Source organism: Rhinolophus hipposideros (assembly GCF_964194185.1).
Source record: "Rhinolophus hipposideros genome assembly, chromosome: 23".
NCBI classification, from domain to species: Eukaryota; Metazoa; Chordata; class Mammalia; order Chiroptera; family Rhinolophidae; genus Rhinolophus; species Rhinolophus hipposideros.
In genome coordinates, this window is record NC_138069.1 from 3,269,585 (window position 1) to 3,290,470 (window position 20,886).

General features: G+C 49.2%; 1 protein-coding gene and 1 pseudogene across 5 annotated transcripts in view; one reads left to right on the forward strand and one right to left on the reverse strand.

Annotated features, from left to right (window-relative positions):
* The window catches only part of RUFY1 (RUN and FYVE domain containing 1), a 44,154-nt gene extending 23,459 nt beyond the window's left edge, over positions 1-20,695 (forward strand). For all 4 annotated transcript variants that reach the window (XM_081036295.1, XM_081036294.1, XM_081036293.1 and 1 more), the window contains exons 9-18: positions 2,108-2,209; positions 2,957-3,073; positions 3,847-4,014; positions 9,388-9,485; positions 11,127-11,246; positions 11,791-11,920; positions 14,054-14,148; positions 16,726-16,774; positions 18,343-18,420; positions 19,465-20,695. In XM_081036295.1, coding sequence (XP_080892421.1) covers positions 2,108-2,209; positions 2,957-3,073; positions 3,847-4,014; positions 9,388-9,485; positions 11,127-11,246; positions 11,791-11,920; positions 14,054-14,148; positions 16,726-16,774; positions 18,343-18,420; positions 19,465-19,608 — 1,101 coding nt within the window. In that variant the 3' untranslated portion in view covers positions 19,609-20,695. The remainder of the gene's footprint in view (positions 1-2,107; positions 2,210-2,956; positions 3,074-3,846; positions 4,015-9,387; positions 9,486-11,126; positions 11,247-11,790; positions 11,921-14,053; positions 14,149-16,725; positions 16,775-18,342; positions 18,421-19,464) is intronic.
* Positions 5,831-6,766, reverse strand: LOC308492022 (large ribosomal subunit protein uL18-like; annotated as a pseudogene). Its single transcript has one exon. The product of its transcript is annotated as a large ribosomal subunit protein uL18-like (transcript).
* Positions 20,696-20,886: the final 191 nt, after the last annotated feature.

Here is a 20,886-nt window from a genome sequence, read left to right on the forward strand (position 1 = left end):
TCCTGTGGTGTAGTGCGCCTCTCTGCTGCCCAGAGGGCACAGACTGTTCCGAGATCCAAGCACCCTCGCCCACCCCTTCTGTGTTGCGGCCTCTCAGGAGCATGAAACCAGTCTCCCCACAGTGTGGTCTTTCTCTGCTTTCTCACTAGGAAGAGAGAGAATGAAAGGACAGGAAGAAGGAGGGCTGAGGCCGAGGAAGAAAGCTTGCTGCCAGCTGCCCGGCAGTCTCCTTGGTGAACACATCTTGTCTCCTGTTAGCAGGAGAGGGGTTGCTCAGCCTTTCTGAGGCTTTCCACAGGTAGCAGTCCCTGGCTGCTCTGGCCTCCCCGCTAAGTCTCACTGGGGAGGAAGAGGGCCGAGAGGGGGGCTGGAGAGCCCGCCTTTGTGACGGAGGACCCAGTGTAGGGCTCACTTTAAACTGACTGCTCTCCCAAGGGTCCAGCTCTGAAAAGTGTTCAGGAGAGGAGCTCAGATTTTTTGTGGGAAGAAGAAAATTCAAAGGCAGCATTCATAGTTAGGGTCACAGGAGGGACCTCACCTCATTGGAGGACTCCCAGTGAGGTGATTCACCGTGGGTGGTGAGCCTGTGGGACTCAGTTTAGCAGCACGTGTTTGAGTTCTCGTCTCCTTACTGCGTGACAATCCAAACCGTACACTATTCTCAATATTAAATGGGATTAATATCACATAAATGTGCCTAATACAACCCTTGGCGTGTGGAAAGCACTCAAGAGACATTAGTTGATTTTAGAACAAACCAATTCACTCTGTTCTCCTAGGTGAGGTGGCATGCTTTGAATGAAGATCTGGTTTAGCTTTGGAAACTGAACAACTAGGCTACTTTTTCTTCAGAGACAAACAGTTGTAATAGAAAGTGTGCGTTAGAGAAAAGCGAACCTCTCTTCAGGGCGTGCTCTGTACATCTTCAGAGAGTAGAACAGGAACTAGCTCTGAGTTGTGCCTGTGTCTTCCCTTGTAGCTAGGAGCACCCCCTTTATAGCCTTAAAGGTTCTTCCTGGGGAGTGGCAGGTAGGGTTTGGCCCCTGTCCTGGGTTCTGAGTTTGAGTGGACTTCGTCGCTGTTGGCCACGATGAAGAGCTCAGTGCTTCAAGGCCCCCATGAGTGAGTGACGCTGAGAGCACAGCCAAGTGCCAAGGGCAGACATCTTGCTTCTCTCTCCGTCTCCAGCCTCACCTTCTCCCCAGGCTTTGCTCAGAAGCTGGCTCAGGAGGGGTTGGTTGCTGTATTTACTCTTCTACCTTGCCTCTCCTGCTAGCCTCTCCTCAGAAGGTCTGGGAAGGCATCTTGCTTCTACAAGCTGTTCTCTGAGTGGTGATAACTCACTCCTCAGGAGAGGAAGATGTCTTCCTCAGGCACGTCTTTAATGGTGTGCTTGTGATTCCTACCCCAGAATTCTTTAATTCTCCCTCTCGTGATAAATGTCCTTTTGCTCATTGGCTAGAAAAACTGAAGAGAATGAAGAATCAGAAAAAAAGCCCATAATCCCTTGGCTAAATGGCAGCTGTTTTTATCACGTGGTACATGTATCCCCATCTGTCTCATGTGGTATATATACAGTCCCCATCTTTTCTTAAGCACTTTTTAACATAGTTAATTTTTTTAATTAGAAGTAAGGACTTACTATATAATCTATTTTATTTCCGTATTGGTATTATAAGTATGTTCTCAAGTTATCAAAAGCTTTTGTAAACATTTTAATAACTACATATTTCTGTTTTATGCTTCCACTGTAATTTATTAAACCATTTCTCTAATACTGGACATTCAGGCTGTTGATAATATTTTGTGTCCATAAATCTTTGCCCACATTATGTAATATGCTATCATTTTCGTAAAAGAAAATTTGGGAAGGGCAGAGATGGCTAGGGGCTGGAGTGGGAGAGAGATTCTACTGTGTAATTTTTATACTTTTGGAATTTTGTACCATGTGAATGTATTACCTATTCAAAACAAGGAAGTAAAATAAATAAAATATCAAATATTTGGAAATAAATTGTCGATATGAATATGCCAAATATTAGATTTTAATTTGAACAGTAAGATTCATTTTGATGTTAAAAAATATATAAAAATCTTTCTTAATCAGCTTTCAGCTGCAACAGACCGGATTTGTTCACTTCAAGAAGAACAGCAACAATTACGAGCACAAAATGAATTAATCCGTGAAAGAAGTGAAAAGAGTGTAGAGGTGAGACATGAACCTCGCAGTTGGCAGCATACTTCTCACTCAGACATGGCATCATAAATCTCAGGCTTAGTGTGTGATAATGACCCAGTCCTCAGAGGGTGCCTTCTGCCGCCACAGCCCCCCTTGTCATTCTCAGGCCACCTGCACCCCCTGGGGTGTCCCAGGCTCACTGCTCCCTCACCGCTGGGTCTTTGCACACAAAAGTTCCTGAATACTCTTCAGCTTCCGCTCACGTGCTGGGTCCTCTGTGATGCCATCCCTAGTGCCCGTCAGTGGCCTGGCCACCCTCCTCCCAGGTTCCCAGAGCAGTTTGCACACCCTCCTTTGTAGAATCCATTTGCTGTTTTGTAGACTTGCTGGCTTGCAGCTCTCTCACCTGATGAGGGTAGAGACCATATCTGATTCATTTCTCGGGATTTAGCCAGTGCTAAAAATATGCTCAATAAATACTGAATGATGGATTGAATGGAGGCCTTTCCCACTAAGAATGGTTGTTCTCTTTTAAAGAAAAGTAAATATAAATTGTTTTCTGAACCTAAATTTTCTTTTAAAAAATCTATTGGCTTGTTCTCATCCTCAGGTTCAAAGATATTTCAAAATATGTTTAATCTTTTAACCTTTCTCTATTATGCTTGAAAATAGAAATTTTGCTACATTTTTAAAAATTATGGTATATTTTTAAGCATTTTGTAGTTAGCTTGCTTCCCACAAGCAAACCTTTCCTCTCGGTGTTCTTGTTGGATACAGATAACAAAACAGGATACAAAAGTTGAGCTGGAGACTTACAAGCAAACTCGGCAAGGTCTGGATGAAATGTATAGCGATGTGTGGAAGCAGCTGAAAGAAGAGAAGAAAGTCCGTTTGGTGAGTCTCTTTAGAAAGAATTATCCAAAAGCCTCCTAACTTATTTCTGCCAGCATTTTTCACATATGTGCTTAAACCTGCTGACACACATAGTCCAAAATTGTCCCTTTAAAAATAAAAAAGGCTGCATTTACCACTCAGTTCTGCGTTGTCACTTACATTTTTCCAAGTTTATATGCCTTTTTTCAGGGACTGCTGTGAAACCAGACGCTCGGCCTCTTTGACAGTGCATTGCCCTCAGTCAGAGCCTCTGTCTGGTGTTTTATTTCCCACCAATCTACGTGTGAGCGACCAGTGTTTTTATTAAGCACAGTTCTTACACCTGCTTCAATTTTTTGCTCCTTTGCCTGGATGTGGAGAACATGTGTCCTGAGTTATCCAGGACAGAACCGTTTCAAAATGGTTGCACCTTTGCTCCCATTCCAGAAATTCTGACATCCAGAAATTGCAACATCAAATGGCTTTAGCACTGAAACACAAGACAGAAAACTCTTTCAAACCATATGTTCTTATCTTAGAGTTGAAGAACGTGATTGCTGGAACTCTGGGCTCTACCAACTTTCTGTTGACTTGATGCAGAGCCAGTTTTCATTGTGAAATGAGAAAATGGAAAAAAACTTAACCTAGTTATGCTCCAGACAGACTTTCCTAAATCTGCCTAACCCATTCTGATCTTCAGTTTATTATTTCAGGTATTGCCCAAGATACAACCCCAGTTAAATTCATTTCTGTGATCTACTTTGTGATGTTTTCGTTGTTACTATCCCCTTAAGGAACTAGAAAAAGAACTGGAGTTACAAATTGGAATGAAAACTGAAATGGAAATTGCAATGAAGTTCCTAGAAAAGGACACCCACGAGAAGCAGGACACTCTCGTGGCCCTCCGCCAGCAGCTGGAAGAGGTCAAAGCGATTAATCTGCAGATGTTCCACAAAGTTCAGGTGGGAATCGGCTTTGTGTCGGCGTCACAACCTGCTCCCTGCGCTGTCTACAGTGGGGGAGCTTGTCTCAGGCTGCCTTTCCGCCTTCCATCACTCTTCCTGCAGGAGGAGAGAACAGACACATCTGTGAGGTCCTAGTATATGTCAGACCTGGTCCCGGGCCCTGGTGCATGTTATTGCATTTCTTTTATTTGAGTCTCCCAGCAATCCCTGAGAACAGTTTATAGAATGGGGAGAATGTGACAAGGTAGAACCGAGTGGCTGAATCACGTGGCCCTGGTGACACAGCTGAAACTGAGCCAAACCTGAACTTTGGTACATTCACTGGCTCCCCGTTTCTGCTTCAGTGGCTAATTGTTTGCCCCGAGGAATGGGGAAGTGGATTAATGATAGAAGTTGGTATTGTTTTTTCAAGGTTTGCAATTAAGTTTGTCTTGCTGAGTTTCTAGGCCACGTGACGAGCTACTCGCCTCACCTGTCATTTCAGAGAGGTCAAGGGAGCTAACCCAAAAAGAACCCATCATGCCAGAGTTCGAAAACTGTAACGCTTCCTTGCCCAGAAGCTATCCAGAACGACCACTCTGGATCCTTCTCAAAATTTCTTTTTGAAGTTCTGTTTCCTATTTTAGTGCCTGGACCGTCCCACTTCCTCTTCCATGGCTGTGGTTTCAACCTCACTTGCAATATCATCAGTGCCAAAGGCGCTGAGTGCAGAGTCCAAATAAACTGTGTTATTCTGTCCTGTCTTTAAAACTTACTATAATAGCAGCAGTGAAAATCGAAAAGGAGAAAAGGAGTTTACCCTCCTAAGCAAGTGTCTGCTTTAACTTTTTCATGTTTTCATCTGTTTGGGGTCAGTATATAGACAGAATGTGAATGTGTGTCAGGGGAAACTGAACTCCTGTCATCATTAGCAGACCCTAAAATAGAGGGGCTTAAAAATAGGAAAGCTTGTGTCTTTGTTACATAATAGTTAGTTCCAAGGAGAGTACTTCAGACCAGCAGTTTGGCTGCTACTGTCATTCAGGCACCCAGCTAATGGCAGCTGCAGCTCTGCAGGCTTCTCTAATCACCACCATTCTTGCCAGTAGGAGGTGGAGGAGAAAAGAAGAAGTCCAGTGCCAGGGATTTGCACTCAGGCAGTGACACACAAGTGACACACATCCTTCCATTCGGTCACATAGACAATGGCTAGTCAGCAGGGCCACGCTCGGGGGCCTGGGCCTGTCACTTCTCCACTACAGGTCGGATGTAGGGGAGCGCAAGCTGTTAGACACATTTGTCCCTACCACAGTCGGCCGCACAGAGCTACTAGGCAGTCCCACCCAGGCTCTCCACGTCCGCAACCCAGGGCCCGCGTGGCCTATGTTTGAACCACAAGACCTCTCTGTCTTTCTCACATTAACCCAGCCCACTCAGCATCTAATGGTAGAACAAACAGGGTACCCAAGAGAAATGCCTGTTTGGAAAGGGCAAACAAGGGAAGTGGCCCTTGGCAATCGCATCCTCTGGGCAGGAAGTGTGAATGCTGCCCGGTGGTCAGGGGGCACCATTTCTTAGCCTATCTGGCTCTCCTGCTTTGGCCTTCCTCCGTGGCCCCTGAGAGGCCCACCATCGTCTGTGGCACATTACCAGGCTCTTAGGGAGCAAGGCTTTCCAGGCAGCTCCACAGTTTCTCTGGCCAGCTTCTTGTGGTGTCGTTTTGCTGGCCTGGACACTGTGTTAGGGATCAGTTCCAACACTTTTTTTTTTTTAATTGCTTAATAACTTTATTTATGTCTATATGAAAAATCTTCATAGAAAACTGTTTGGTTTATTAGCTCTCAGCAGCCCGTTCCTGAGCTCTGAGGAAACTTGACTTCTTCTGTGCTACCCGATCTTTCTTCTGGGCAAGCGACATTTTGGGACGGTTCCCCCTCTTCCTTTTAACTTCTTTCTTAGGCTTCTTCTCATAAACCGGATTCTCTCGTATACCAGCATGAGCTTTCTTATACATCTCCTCCATCATGTCTGGAGTTATGTTGTTCTTTATGTATTGAGAGAACTGTTTCTTATAAGCGTCTTCATCTTCTTCCATTAGATAACGCATATAATCTGCAACATTCTGGCCCATGATGTGTTTCCGATGTACTTCTGCATTGAATTCCTTGCTTTCTGAATCATAACCAGGGAATCGTTTGGTACTGTGAGGGATAGATAAGCCTCTGTCCACAGCTCCCTTCAGGGCCCCAAAAACTTTATTTCCAGTAGTAGTTCTGGCAAGCCCTGCATCCAAATAGCAGGTGAAGGTACCAGGTTAACCATCAATGCTTTCCACATTGTAGTCATCTCCAGTCACCTCCACTTGACCTTCATAGATCTTGTCCATGCCAAACCTATTGAGAAGCCTGCGTGCCAGCAGCAGGCCAGTACAATGTGCTGCAGCATAATTTGTCAGGCCAACCTTCACACCGTACTTGGGGAGCTCATGAGAATAAGCTGCACAAACTATCATATCTCCTTCTATACGGGCATAAGCAATCTGACAAATGATATCTCTGTTGGTTACCCGTACAATCATCCTATATTTGGGTGTGTTGTACTTATTTTTATCCTGGATTACCAGGCGTTTCCGGGCATAGTAATCAGTTTTACCCTCACGGCGTCTTCTAAATTTCACTTGGTATCTCTTGAAGTGGGCCTTATTCTTGACGACTTTAACAAATCCCATCCTGGTGAACAGAGCACCGCGTCCGCGGCTCACCACAGACCTGCAGGCCCAGCTCGGCTCCGGGAGAGAAAAGACCGTAGACCCAGTTCCGACACTTTGCAGGCCTGACTCTTGGTTGTGACGGCACAGTGCCCTCAGTCCTCGCCTCCGCTCTGTATTTCCACTCAGTCCATGTGCCCGTGACCAAAGTTTATTGACTGATTTATTAAACCCAGTTTTTGTTCCCACTTCACTTCCTTGCTCTACCAGTCTCTCCTATTAATGGCCAGTCACCTCCAACAGCTGCCCGAGGGGTAAGGGAAGCACTCTACCCTGACCTCTCCTGCAGGGCATCAGGAGCGTCCTCCGCGCAGTCTTGAGTCCCCTCGTAGGGTCCGAAGCAGCGGCTTTTCTAACCCAGGAGGCCCTTACCTTTGGCCTCTCCTCCTGCCTATCTCTCTGCACACCTCTTGTATACAGTGCTGATTCAAGCCCGGCCGCACATTCTCACACCTGACAACCACCCCCCTGGAGCATGGCTGGCAAGGACTCTATTTGCCAAGTTTGGGCCAGTGACAATTTTATTGTTTGTCGTAACTAACAAACGTCTGCGTGACAGTGCCAGACTCCTGACTGCTTAGTCAGTGCTGCAACAGTTAGATTTCCTGTGGCCTCACCGGCCCCACATCCTCTGGTAGCTTATTTTCCTTTCTCACCCCCACTCCTCCTCACCGGGCTCAGGCACTCAGGGAACAGGCATATCCCTCAGTTTGGAACGCACTATAATAAAACAACTCTATTTTCTTTTTTCCTCTGACCCATGCCGATATTATGAGCCTTGAGCTTCCCCGTCAGTCGGCCACTCACAGCTGCCCGGGGCAGCTCACGCCAACCTGTGGCTGCTCATGGCAGCCCAGCTTCAGGGAGAGCTGTTGTTCCCAATCTTATCTGTAGAGGGCACAGCTCACCGGCCTATGTGGGCATCGAAGCAGTGACCTCGGAGTTAGGAACAGTGCTCCTACTACCTGAGCCACTGGGCTGGCCTGGCCCCCTCTCTATTTTCTTATTTCCTTTTATTTCCCATCCCTGCTTCCATCCTCCTTCCTCTACACCAACATTCTAAAGTATTTATATTTATACTGTCTGAAACTGTACCATTTTGAGTACATGAATGTTTTAAAATTTATTTTTCAATTACAGTTGACATTCAATATTGTATTAGTTTAATTGGGTGTGCTGCACAGTGGTTAGACATTTATGTAACTTAAGAAGTGATCCCCCCAATAAGTCCAGTACCCACCTGGCACCATACGTAGTTATTACATTATTGGCTATGTTCCCTATGCTGTACTTTACATCCCCATGACTAGTTTGTAACTACCAATTTAAACTTCTGAATCCCTTCACCTTATTTACCCAGTGCCAACCACTCTGGTAACCATCATTTTGTTCTCTGTATGTAGGAATCTGTTTCTGTTTTGTTTGGTTTATTTTCTTCCGTAGATTCACATATAAATGAAGTCATATGGTATTTGTCTTTCTCAGTCTGACTTATTTCACTTAGCATAATACCCTCTAGGTCCATCTATGTTCTTGCAAATGGTAAGATTTCATTCTTTCTTGTGGCCGAGTAGTATTCCATTGTGTATATGCACCACCTCCTCTTCATCCATTTGTGTATCAGTGGGTACCTGGGTGGCGTCCATATCTCAGGTATTGTAAATAATGCTGCAATGAACATAAGGGTGCATATATCTTTTCTTTTCAAATTATTGTTTTGGATTTCTTCAGATAAATACCCAGAAGTGGAATTGCTGGGTCATAAGATAGTTCTATTTTTAATTTTTTGAGGAACCTCCATACTGTTTTCCATGGTGGCTGCACCAATTTACAATCCCACCAACAGTGCATGAGTGTTCCCTTTTCTCCACATCCTCACCAACACTTGTTTGTTGATTTACTGATGATAGCCATTCTGACTGGGGTGAGGTGATATCTCATTGTGGTTTTAATTCGTATTTCCTTGATAATTAGTGATGTTGAGCGTCTTTTCATATGTCTATTGGCCATCTGTATGTTCTCTTTGGAGAAATGTCTCTTCAGGTCCTCTGGCCATTTTGTAATCAGTTTATCTTTTTGATGTTAAGTCATATGAGTTCCTTATATATTTTATATATTAACACCTCATCAGAGGTATCGTTTGCAAATATCTCCTCTCTTTTGTTAGTTTCAAACAAACTAACAAAATAAACAAAAATAAACTCATATCTAGACAATAGAAGCGTGGTTACCGAGGGGCGGGGAAGTAGGGGGAGAGTGAAGAGGGTAAAGGAGGGTCAAACATACGGTGATGGAAGGAAACTAGACTTCAGGTAAAGAGCATGCTATAGCGTGCACAGATGTCGAATTAATATCTTCTACACCTGAAAATTCTATAATGTTGTTAACCAATGGTATCCCACTAAATTTAATTTAAAAAATAATAACAAGTTTTTAAAAAGTTAAAAATTACCCACAAGTATTGCTTTAGTTATGGTTATGTGTGCTTCTGGGGCTGTGGAGAAGAGCAGTAGTTCATGAAACGCTCTTGAAAGTGTTATAAAAATACCAGGTAAACAGTCAAACCCTGCTTAACTGGGGATGAGGGAGACGCAGAGTCTGACCCTCTTGCCTTGCTTTTGCAGGATGCAGAGAGCAGCTTACAGCAGAAGAATGAAGCCATCACATCTTTTGAAGAAAAAATCAATCAAGTTATGTCCAGCATGAAACAGATGGAACAAAGGTAATCACTTCCCCCGCAGGTGTTCCCCTGAAGGTGCTGGCCATACTCTGGGCCTGGAGACTGACAGTCTCTCTCAAAAGTGCAGACAGGTTGGGATGGCGGTCCTTCAGGTCTGTGGTCTTGCGCAGCAAGGGGGCTGGATTCCCCACTTCCCTCAGCACGTAGTGACTTAATCAGCCTTTGGGCTACTCTGTCCCATTGTCCTCTCAGGGGGTCGGGACTCTCCGGTGAGCTCCTTGTCAGTGGTCACTGTCACATTTCAACATCAAGTCAGTAGTGGGTCAGAATAGAGTCTTAAAATAGACACATACAAATATGGGCAACTGATGTTTTACAAAAGTGCAAAGGCAGTTCAATGGGGAAAGAATAGTCTTTTCAGTAAATGATGTTGAACAGTTAGACATCCATAAGCAAAACAATGAGCCTCACATCTTTATAAAAAAATTAATTCAAAATGGATCATAAGTCTAAATGTAAAACTTAAAACTAAATGTAAAACTATTAGAAGAAAACAGGAGAAAATCTTTGACCTTGGGTTACAAAAAGAGATCTTAGACATGACACAAAAGCATGATCCATGAGAAAAAAACTTGATAAATTTGACTTTATCAAAATGTAAACTTTTGTTCTGTGAAAGATGTGGTTAAGAGAATAAAAAGACAAATTACAGATTGGGAGAAAATTTGCACCTCACATATCTGACAGAGGACTTGTATCCAGAATATATAAAGATCTCTCAGAACTCAACCAACAGTTCCATTTAAACATGGACAAAAGCCTTGACCAGACACTTTGCTACAGAGGATGGCACGAAAAGTGCACGAAAAGATGCTCGCATCACTAGCCATGAGGAGAGTGCACGTTACAGTCACGCTCGGATGCTGCGCACTCTAGAGCTGCACAGTGTTTTGCTAATGACACAGCACCAGATGCTGGCCGGGCTATGGGGTGCGTAGAGCTTATGTGTTAGCAGTGGGAGTGCAAAATGGCACGGCCACTTTGGAAGACAGTTACTTAGAATAAAGCTGAACGTACTCTTACCGTATGACCCAAGTCCCACTCCTGGCTATTGCCCAAGAGAAATAAAAACTTACATTCAGACGAAAGCCTGTCCACAAATGTCCGTAGCAGCTCTATTCATAATTGCCAAAAACTAGAAGCATCCCAGATGTCTTTCATCGGGGGAATGGATAAACCAACCAGGGCTCTATACACTGAAATACTCCTCAGCTGTAGGAAGGAATGAACCATTGCTACACACGGACACTTGGCTTGATCTCAGCCATACTATGCTGAGAGAAAGAAGCCAGTCTCAAAAGATTATACAAAATATAATTCCTTTTCCATGACATTCTCAAAATGACAAAGCCATGGTGTCAGAGAGCAGAGCAGTGGTTGCCAGGGGTCGGGGTGTAGCAAGAGGGAGGCAGCTCTAGGGCGTTTTCTGGGATGACGGAACTGTGCTGTGTCATGGTGGCCGTCGTGGCTAAAACTCATGGAACTGTACACACACATACACGTCAATTTTACCATATATTCATTTAAAAATAAAAGAAGACAGGCATACCAGCACAAATATGAGCAGTCCATTCCTTAAATCGTGAGGACTGGGCCTTCCCACAGCTCTATCCCTCTGTCTAGGGTGCAGCAGGCGGAGCGGGCGAGGCAGGGCGCCGAGGCACGCAGCCATGCCCTGCAGCAGGAGCTGGGCGGCAGGACCGGCGCGTTGCAGCAGCAGCTGTCCCAGCTGCACAGGCAGTGGTAGGTGCCCTGGGGGGGGGGGGGCAGTGTCCCGGTGGCCCACTCCAGGGTTCCTCTGCAAGGCAGAATTGGGGTGAGAGCATGTGTGCCAAGTAAAAGCGAAAAGGTCGATGATGAGAGATGTTGCGTTCACTATCTCACGAGAGAGAAACTGGCCTCGGGCTCCATACTGTCTCCAGGGTCCCTCAGTTGAGGCGCACTCTTTGTCCCCACCTGAGCCCCCAGCATCCTCCCGTGTCAGCTGGCTCCAGGGTGGAAAAGACAAAATAAGCGCTGTGCTCTCTTCCATGTCAGTGGGGATTGCAATGTGTTCCCAGGTGTCCGAGAGCTCTTCTCTCACGTGTCCCCGGTCTTATGGAAGTACAGGTGGCCCTGGAGGAGAGGGAACCTGTGGCCATGCCTTGTTGAAGGGTCTGGAGGCTCACGTGGCAGTTCAGAGTCCTGTGAATTCCCCATTTCCTGGGTGGTAAACTGGGCTGTGGATTGTGGATTTTCCATGAAAATCTCCCATTGAGACTAACTCACGTTCACTTTGGGACAATAGCTCAAGTCTAGAGAAAGAGCTGAAATCAGAAAAGGAGCAAAGACAAGCTCTGCAGCGAGAATTACAGTGTGAGAAAGACACCTCGTCTCTACTCCGAGCAGAACTACAGCAAGTAGAAGGATTAAAGAAGGTAAGGTGGCCTGTCCTTGGGAGGAAAGGGCTTCTGGCATCTCCAGAAAGTCCTGCTGAAGAGCCTGCTAGCACACCCGGGCTCAGCAGTGGCGGCTCGGGGCCTGGGGGTGTTGACCCCACACCCCTGGAGCCAGTGAGCAAACCAGAGATTCAGTGATGAGTGCTGTGAAGAGAGTAATTGGGGGGTGGTCTGGGAAAATAGTGACAGGCAGAAGGACTGTCACTTGCTTGAAGGATGAGCAAGGAGTTGCCGGGCAGAGATTTGAGCATCCCTCAGGAAGTACAAGGCTGTCACGGTGAAGCTGCAGAAGGCAGCATGGCTGCAGTGTGATGGGCTGAGGAAGGAGGTGCCAGAGCTGAGGCCTCTGGGTGGGCAGAGCCAATCGGGGTCCTCGGAGCCATGTGAACGAGTTTGGATTTTCTTCTGAGCCCCATACGAGGCTGTCAGAGGGTCATGACCCATGTCATTTGAAAACTGTCACCAGCTGCTTTGTAGAGAATGGGTGGTGAGCTTGCAAGAGAACAAACTAGCAGTAACCAGTAAACACGGTCAGCAAATGCCAGTCCACACCTTCACCCCAGAGGTGGGTCAGCCACTCTGCCCAGGGCCACGGATCCTGGGTCCCAAGAGCCACCTATTCTGGGCCATGCCTAGGAAGCTGATGGGACCAGGGCCCTAAACTCCCGTAGTCTCTCCCTGGAGTCACCTTCCTCTGGGAGCCTCACCTCACCTGTGGCCTGAATCCTGTGGTGAAGCTTCAGAGAGCAGGGAAGTGGGGGTGCCAGCATAGCACTGCCGTCTGGCTGTGGAGTGGGACCTCCTGTGAAACTCAATTAGTCTGCAGTTTTTTTCCCCTACTGTAAAATCACCAGACATGTCCCCAGAAGGCCCGAGGGGCCTGGCAATTCTGGTCAGAGCAGGCTGCCGCCTGGGGAGCTGGAGGGTGTCTCTGGTCTCCATGGCTTCTTCTGGTGGGGTTGGTGCCAGGCTCAGGGGACCACCAACACACAGGTGGCGTTCCCACACATCACCTCTGAAGGAGGATCCTTGGGGCAGGCAGAACAGCTTCCAGACCTGGACTTTGTTGTGAACATAGTAATGGGTACCGCTGCGCAATTTGAATGAGCCTGAAAGTCCCTTTTGATTTCTGTTGGAAAGTGCTTAGAGCCTCTCATGAGAACCCAGGGGTGGGGATCGCTTCCTAAAGAGCCACTCCGGCTTGGAGAGGGGAGGAGAGGAAACAGAGGGCAGAAGAGGACTTCTAGAAAGTTCTACATTGTCATGGAACATGCCCCCTTTATTCCACTTCAAAATACTTTGGTCTAAGTTTTGAATTCCACACCCTCTCCTATACACACACAAAGAAATAAAATGATGTGCCTAATGTCACCAGTAAGCCTCAGGGTACCGTGAGCCTGTGTGAACAGGCTCTGGGGCAGAAGGCTCAGGGGTGGCTGGGAGGGAGGGATGCCCACTGCTGCCCATGGTCTGCCCTGGACCCCACTTTTCTGGGTCTTCGTCTTTGCCCTCGTCAGCCTGTGTCCACCAGGTGCACTGGCCCCAGATTACACACCTTACCAACACTGTCTCCTCATGGTTCTCACTCCCCCTGTACACAGCTCCCACATGGGGCCTCCGGAACGTCTTGCCGTGCTCTGGCCACGATGAGAACCCAGGTGTTGGCTTAAATATGCCTTGGTCATTCAGTCTCAGGAAATTTGACCAGCCCTTTTCAAAGAGTTGAGCCTTCTCTGATGCAAGCTTCATTTCTGTATAAGGTTCATTGTGCATTTTTTGAGGTTTTTGTTTTGGTTTTTTTAAATAGAAACTCAGATAGGCAAAGCCTTGTTTGCCTTGTGAGGGTGACTTGAATGTGCCTGATAGCCGTAGCTGCTTCCTGTCCCACGTCACTGCCCCGCTGCAGGGCTGCCTCACCTTCCAGTTGCCTGTTCTAGAGAAGTTAGCTAATGAAAAGTCACCCATGAAATCACCCTGTCTTGAATGAGGTTAACACTAGAAAACTGCCTTTTGGTCTTGAACAACATTCTGACCTGCTTGTTGCTGTGATTACTAAACCTTATAAAAAAGGACTTTCAATTCTGTGTCAGGCATCTGGTTTGTTCATTTTAGGAGCTGCAGGAGCTCCAGGATGAGAAAGCAGAGTTACAGAAGGTTTGTGATGAGCAGGAGCAAGCCCTCCAAGAAATGGGACTGCATCTCAGCCAGTAAGAACCTGCTCCCCTAACCAGCGCCAGCATCAGGGCCACTGGGCCTCTCTCCCCACAGCCACACCAGCCTGCCCACCACATGACTCGAGCCCCAAACCTATGTCCTGTTGTCAGGAGGGAGAGCCGGTCAGGGAGGCCTGTTCCAGGGTGATCCCCTCCCCAGGAAGTCAAGCCTCGGGGACACTGTGGATTTAGTTGATTTGTTAAGGATATCCTTTTGTAGTGACTGGAACCCTCATGTTCAGTAACTCGGCGTCTGGGTCCCAGGGGGACCAGATAGGTGCTGAGAGCATTGCTGGTTCAGCCTGCAGTCAGAGGCAGGCAGCTCTATGGGTTGGGGACTGACCCTCACCCGCCAGCCTGTCTGTCGCCTGGCATAGCACACCCTGGCAGTTCTGTCTCCCCTTCGACTTGACAGCTCTCCTTGGTGTTGCTGTCCTGCCAGGACAGTCTGATGGGTGACACTGCAGATTGTGGAACTTGTCCCTTTGTGTAATCACTGCATTTCCAAACCCAATGGGCAGTTCTGTCCCCTCATGAGTCAGGATTCTTGGTTGCATCTGACAGAAATCCACCTCAAACTGGCTTAAGCAAAAAAAAAAAAAAGGCCATCAAGAATCATTCTCTATCTCCCACCTCTGTTGTCCTGCCCATTGCTTGCCTGACAGGTGGGTCTGGCCCCCACTGGGGCAGAATGGTGCCCAGCAAAGCCGTCTCAGAGGAACGGAGGTTCCCTTGTTGCATCATTCCCACAGAGACCCCAGGTTGACTCACTGCTCCCACATGAATCCTGACACAGTACGGTGACCAGAGATGAGGGCTGTCATGATCAGCACAGCCTGGGCTCAGGCCCAGCACTGAAGACACTGACCTGTAAGGGCCAGAGGTGGGACTAACGTGAGACTAAACTAGGAACACTGAAGTGGGACACAGACATGCACCACCTTTGGCTTTTCCTGTCTGGAAAGTCGGCAAGTCTGCATAAAGCAGTGCTCTAGGCCAGCCCACAAGAGTATTAAGAAGAAAGGAAATGCATGACCCTCGTGGGGATGAAGTGGAAATCCTGCCCCACTCACTGTCTTTCTAGACCAGCGCAGGGCTACTGACCCCTCCCTTCCATTCTGAGGCCGGCCTGCTGCCTTCTCCTGCCCCTCCGAGGGGCTTCTGGAGAGTGGGCACAGCCAGCTGTCCACCGCGTCTTGGAGCACAGGCAGCTCTGAGGGTGTCTGTCAGTTTTCCGAGCACCAGGTGTGGAGGCTGGTACACAGCTGACGCCTTGGGTTTGCATCATACTCAGAGGGAGGGAGGGACACCTCGGGCACGGTCTGCTGTGGCCCCATACGCGCCCCTCTTCTCAGTAGCTAGCGCCATTTTCTCTCCTGCCTGTTCTCTGCACATTGGACAGCCGGCAAGCAGAGTCACAGGGCACCCTCCTCTCATGGGGGCCTCAGAAACGTGGGTGGGCCCTCATCGGGAAAAGGAACCCCAGGTCTTGGTAGCCGCCAACTGCTACCACCTGACCGGCTACAGCATGCCCCCCAGACCGGCTCCCCTCGGCCCGGCTCCCCTCGGCAGCGTAGGTAGGGCTGCCCATGGCGTTGCCTCTGTGCTGTCTCCCCTCTTCCTTCTCATAAGCCCACACCAAGTGATGGAGAAGGCAAAGCCTGTCCTCAGAGCCCCACCCAGTACAGACACAGCCGCCCAGCTGTTGCAGGAACAATGGGTTCTTCCTATGTTGTATTTCCCAGGGAAGCTCTCGTGCGCCCACGGTGCCCTCTTGACCTGGCTGGCTGTCCATCCTGGGCAGCCTCTGTCCTCTTTCCACAGCAGGTACTACGAGCTGTGCCCGTGGTCATTCCTGAGGGCCATGGGGTCTCCCAAGGTGCTGATGCTCTGTTTCCTGAGCCCTCCCCAGAAGTCTAGCCTGTGTCAGAGCCCTGACACTAACCTTTAGGCAGTCCAGTGGCAGCTTAGGCTAACCTCAGCTTGTAAGGGCTCAGGTCATTCCCCTTCCCTCCCAAGTTACAAATACACTGTTTTGTTTTATCTGGTTTAATTCTGCCAGTTTAGACCGTGTTCAGTTCGTCTTTTATGCAGACAACTAATGAATTGTTCTTGTTAACAAGAATGGAGCAAGAACAAATGACCATGCCCTCTGAGCCTGAATGTTCTAGATGGAGCAGGCAGCAGTAAAGGGCCAGGGAGAGCCCGAGCATGATGGAGCACCACAGCCCCACACACATACCAAGCACGTGTCACATGCAAGAACGGTTACCCATAGAAGCCAGAAAGCTGGGCTTCTGAGATAATTCTCAATTTTTAAATGACAGAAATAATTTCAAAGTCATTTTCAACCCTTGCAGGCTAAAGTCTGTTTTTAGCCAGATTCAGTCCACAGACGCAGCCTCAGACTGCAGCGTACGTGAGCCAAGGGATGAGGTGACTGGGAGTAGAAAAATGTGGATAGAAAGCATTTTAGAACATCTCAGCTTCCTCGCTAAGCCCACTGCTATGAGTTCTATGTTCGAGTTTAAGAGCCTCTCTCACTGCTGTGAATGGTCTCCTTTTTTTAAGGTCAAAGCTGAAGATGGAAGACATCAAGGAAGTGAATAAGGCACTGAAGGTACTGAATTATGTGTGTCGTAGCATAAGAACCGCTCCGGCTGGCTGTCCCGCTAACACGCCGGATGCGCCTGGGTTTTCTCTCAGCAATGGGGAAGTGTGTACTTGTGGTGGTTCTGGTCACTTTCAGGTAAAATGCTGCTTGGAGCCATGTCACTTGATGCCGACAAGTGACAGGCCCCAGCTGGAACCTAGGTCTTCTGTCCTGTTCCTCTGCCCTGAGCTGTAATGACAGTAGGCCTGGATCACAGGTGCCCTAATGAAGGAAGCAAAGGTGGCAGAGAGGTCTGCGGATATTTTTTATTATTGTGAGAACTTTTCCTCCAAGTGAGGGGCCAGAGGTCACCCTGCCCTGTGGCAGTGCCCGTGCCTTTTCTGAGGGCCGTGGGAGCCCTGACCGGGGCAAGCGTCTGGACCATTTGGGGAGGACAGAATGACGCACATCACTTGAGAGCAGGAGCACGAAGACCAGGTGACTCAGTGCAGGTGCCAGGCTGGCCTCCAGGGGTGGGGACAGTGGGGAAGGAGGGGCAGATGCCCCAAACTGCCCCCTCCCAGGGTCATTCAGAGAACGAGTGGCCCACCTGTGACAGGAGTTCGAGTCCTTGGGCCTCAGCTCTGCGGTGGCAGCTGTTCGGCAGCCACTTCCCCAGGCGCCCTCCAGAGAACCCTGGAACAGAGACCTAATGACTGGGTAACTTACCCCCAAGTGCGTGCAGGTCGGAGGCAGCAAAGGGTGATGGCACCAACCCTGTTTCCCCCAAAATAAGACTGAGTGGGACAATCAGCTTTAATGCATCTTTTGGAGCAAAAATTAGTATAAGACCTGGTGTCATACTATATTACATGTAAAGACCTGGTCTTATAGTAAAATAAGACTTGGGCTTATGTTAATTTTCGCTCCAAAAGATGCATTAGAGCTGATTGTCCAGCTACGTCTTATTTTCAGGGAAACATGGTACAAGCACCTGGATTTGGGAGTTACCGTCCATTTATTTTACCCTCCCTGGCGGAGTGAAAGCTCCTTCGAAGTAACTGCTGAGCTGATGGTCTGTGTCCCCAGCCCTGCACAGTGCCAGGGGACAGAAGTCACAACACGGGACTCTAGAGACTCTTTCAAAGCCCCAGTTGCCTCCTGTACAGAATGGAGACGCTTGGTATGTGTGGCAGGGACTTCCCAGCACTGTGGCACGTGGCTTTGTCTTGGCGAGGACGACTGTAGCAGATTGTCGTAGTCCGGCCAACAGGGTCGGCCCTCTACCCTCCCGCCAGGGCAGGAGCCACTTGGGGGGTATCAGCCAGGGTTGGAGTTGCAAGCACCAGGTCCTGACTGTTTACAGAGGGGTGGGTGAGTGTCAGGCTAACCGGAAGCTGGGAGGCCAGAGCCGGGGGCAAGCAAGTCTGCAGCACAGCGTTCCAGCTGTGGTCAGGTGGAGGCAGTCCTGTGAAGCCACCATCAGCTGCAGAAAAGGTGGTCCCTCAAAAGGAACCCAGGTGCTATTAGGAAGGGACAATGGATACTAGGCTACATGTCCATCGGGAGCCAAGCCATCACTGTTTTCTTTCTAGGGCCACACTTGGCTGAAAGATGATGAAGCAACGCACTGTAAGCAGTGTGAGAAGGAGTTCTCCATTTCCCGAAGAAAGGTATGTGGCTGGCCTCAGCACTCGCCCAGGGCCAGCTCGGGACTCCCCTTCCTCTGGCTCTAGGAAAGGCCCTCTCTGGTCTGATGGCTCATTCAGACGGCTTCCCAACCTGGCCCCTTTTCTGGGGGCCCTGCTCAGTCAGTCACAGGCCCTGTCCCCACCAGTCCTTTAAGTGACTGGCAGATTTCTTTGGGAGTTGAGGCTGCTTGTGTGCAGAACTGGTCTGGGGCAACGTATCATTGAGAATTGTAAACAGGACCAAAATCCACCTAACTTAGTCAAAAATAGGACCTATGGGGAGTCTAGGGGCAGCAGGTCTCAGGACAGGCATCCAAGTGGCACCAAACGCTCGCATGCCCTTTGGGCAGGGCACTTGCTCCCCATGAATCTGTCTCTGCCTGTCACCTGCCTTCAGATTCCAAGAACAGAAAGTGCTGGACCCAGCCTTTGGTTCAGGATTGACAGGGCCGTGACTGACCAGGTGGGCAGGACAGGGTAGGGTACAGACCCCAAGCAACATTGGGAGTCTACCAACAGGGGGAAATGCCTGCCACACTGGCACCACCACCCCACCCCACTACCTTGTGGATGCACGTTCTCACGGAAGAGGAAGCGAAACCAATCTCAAATTTCAGTCAGAACTAGAAGCAGCTGTCCTGAGGCTGCCTTGTTTACAGGCCTGGCTGTGCCCACAGCTGGATGGTGTGGGCAGGTTGGCAGAAGGGACATAGAGCCCGGAGCAGAGGCCACACAGGCGTATGCCATGCACCGTGCCCAAGGTTTGTGGCAGTTGTTTACCAAGCAAGACTCCCCTTGGGAGGGGCCTGCGGGGCAGTGGTCACAGGATGACACGGGCTCTTTTCAAGCCCAGTAACCTTCCTCCTGCAAGTGCCCACCCCACCAACACGCTGTGGATTTTACAGGAACATAAATGCAAACACCAAGGTTTAGAACCCCTTCCAAAAACTGGTACCTGCCTCTGGGGAGGGTTGTGCAGCCCGGGGGAGATTGGTGTCCTGTGACTGCCGCTTTTCTGTCCCCTAGCACCACTGCCGAAACTGTGGCCACATCTTCTGCAACACGTGCTCCAGCAACGAGCTGGCCCTGCCCTCCTACCCCAAGCCCGTGCGTGTGTGCGACAGCTGCCACACCCTGCTCTTACAGGGCTGCTCCTCCACTGGCTCCTAGGGCCTGGGGACAGCTCGGGCTCTCCAGGCTCACGGGGAGCCAAGGCAAGGGTCATCCTGGAACACAGCAGGCCAAGGCTACGGCCTTCCTGTCAGCGGTACGGAATGAACTCGGGATTGCAACTTCCCTTGGCTGGCTGCGTCCCGGTCCCGGGTCGTGGTTGGCTATCCTCTTCACTTTTCAAAGGATTAGCCTCCTTGGCAGCAGCCGCTCTAGCGCAGTGAGTCCTCAGCTCCACACCCACTGCCCAGTGTGCCTTCCCTGCTTCAGAGATGAAAGCTGTGCCATTCCACACCCTCGTCCACATCTGTCACTGACCCCGCAATAAAATCATTTATTTTTAAGTGGTGCAGAAATGGAGGAGTTTGTGTTGACTTCAGAGGTAGAGGGTGCCTCAGAGCAACCCCCCACCCGCATTCCAGGACAGAAAGCCCTTCGGTGGCTATGTCTGAAGTGACAGCCAAGGAATCTGCTGGGTACTGGGGTACAGGCTATGTTCTGCCCAGGTGAGCCCAGGACGATTCCAGCCATTAAGTCTATTAACGGGCACAGAGGAAGTGACCTTAAGCCTGTCACCCACCCTTACTGGGGAGTTGACACAGGCAGCTAAGATGGGTGTCACCTGTGGGTTGTGAAAACTGGCCCAGCCTTCCTCCTCTGGAGCTCCTTCCCCAGACAGAACCAACACTAACATTGTCCAGATCAGTCCGGCCTCCAAAGCCACGTTTCTTCCAAGCTGTGGGCTTCAGGCTGGGAGCAGTGCCCCTCGCTTAGCCTGAGCTCCTCAGATCTCTTCACTACCCAAACTGGACTGGCGTCAGGTGTCGTCCCTTGTCTTCAGTGAACCCAGGCTGGACTCCAGCCTGCTGAGCCTTACGCAGTCACTTCACATCAGAGCCTTGGCTCACTGCACATACAAAAGGAAGCAGGGCAGCACCTCCCGACATCAGACGGCGAGCTCAGGCAGTCGGTTGTCCCCACCAGTACCACACTGCTCTTCCCTTTGTCACACCTATTCTCCCACTCTCCCCTCCCCATCCTACCCCACCCCCAAGCAACAAATAAATGTTCAACAAGCATTATTCACAAAGAACCCGTGCCAGTTGCCAGTACTAAGCTGAATGGAAGAGAACTTTTCTCCTGACATTAAACATGCACCTGAGCTTTGGAACCCTCTGCCCTGGCCGCCTCCCTGACCTGGGCAATGAATGAGGGAGACGCTCGACAGCAGTGCTTCTCGAGCTTCAGTGCACAGGTTCATTACCTGGGCAGAGGTTC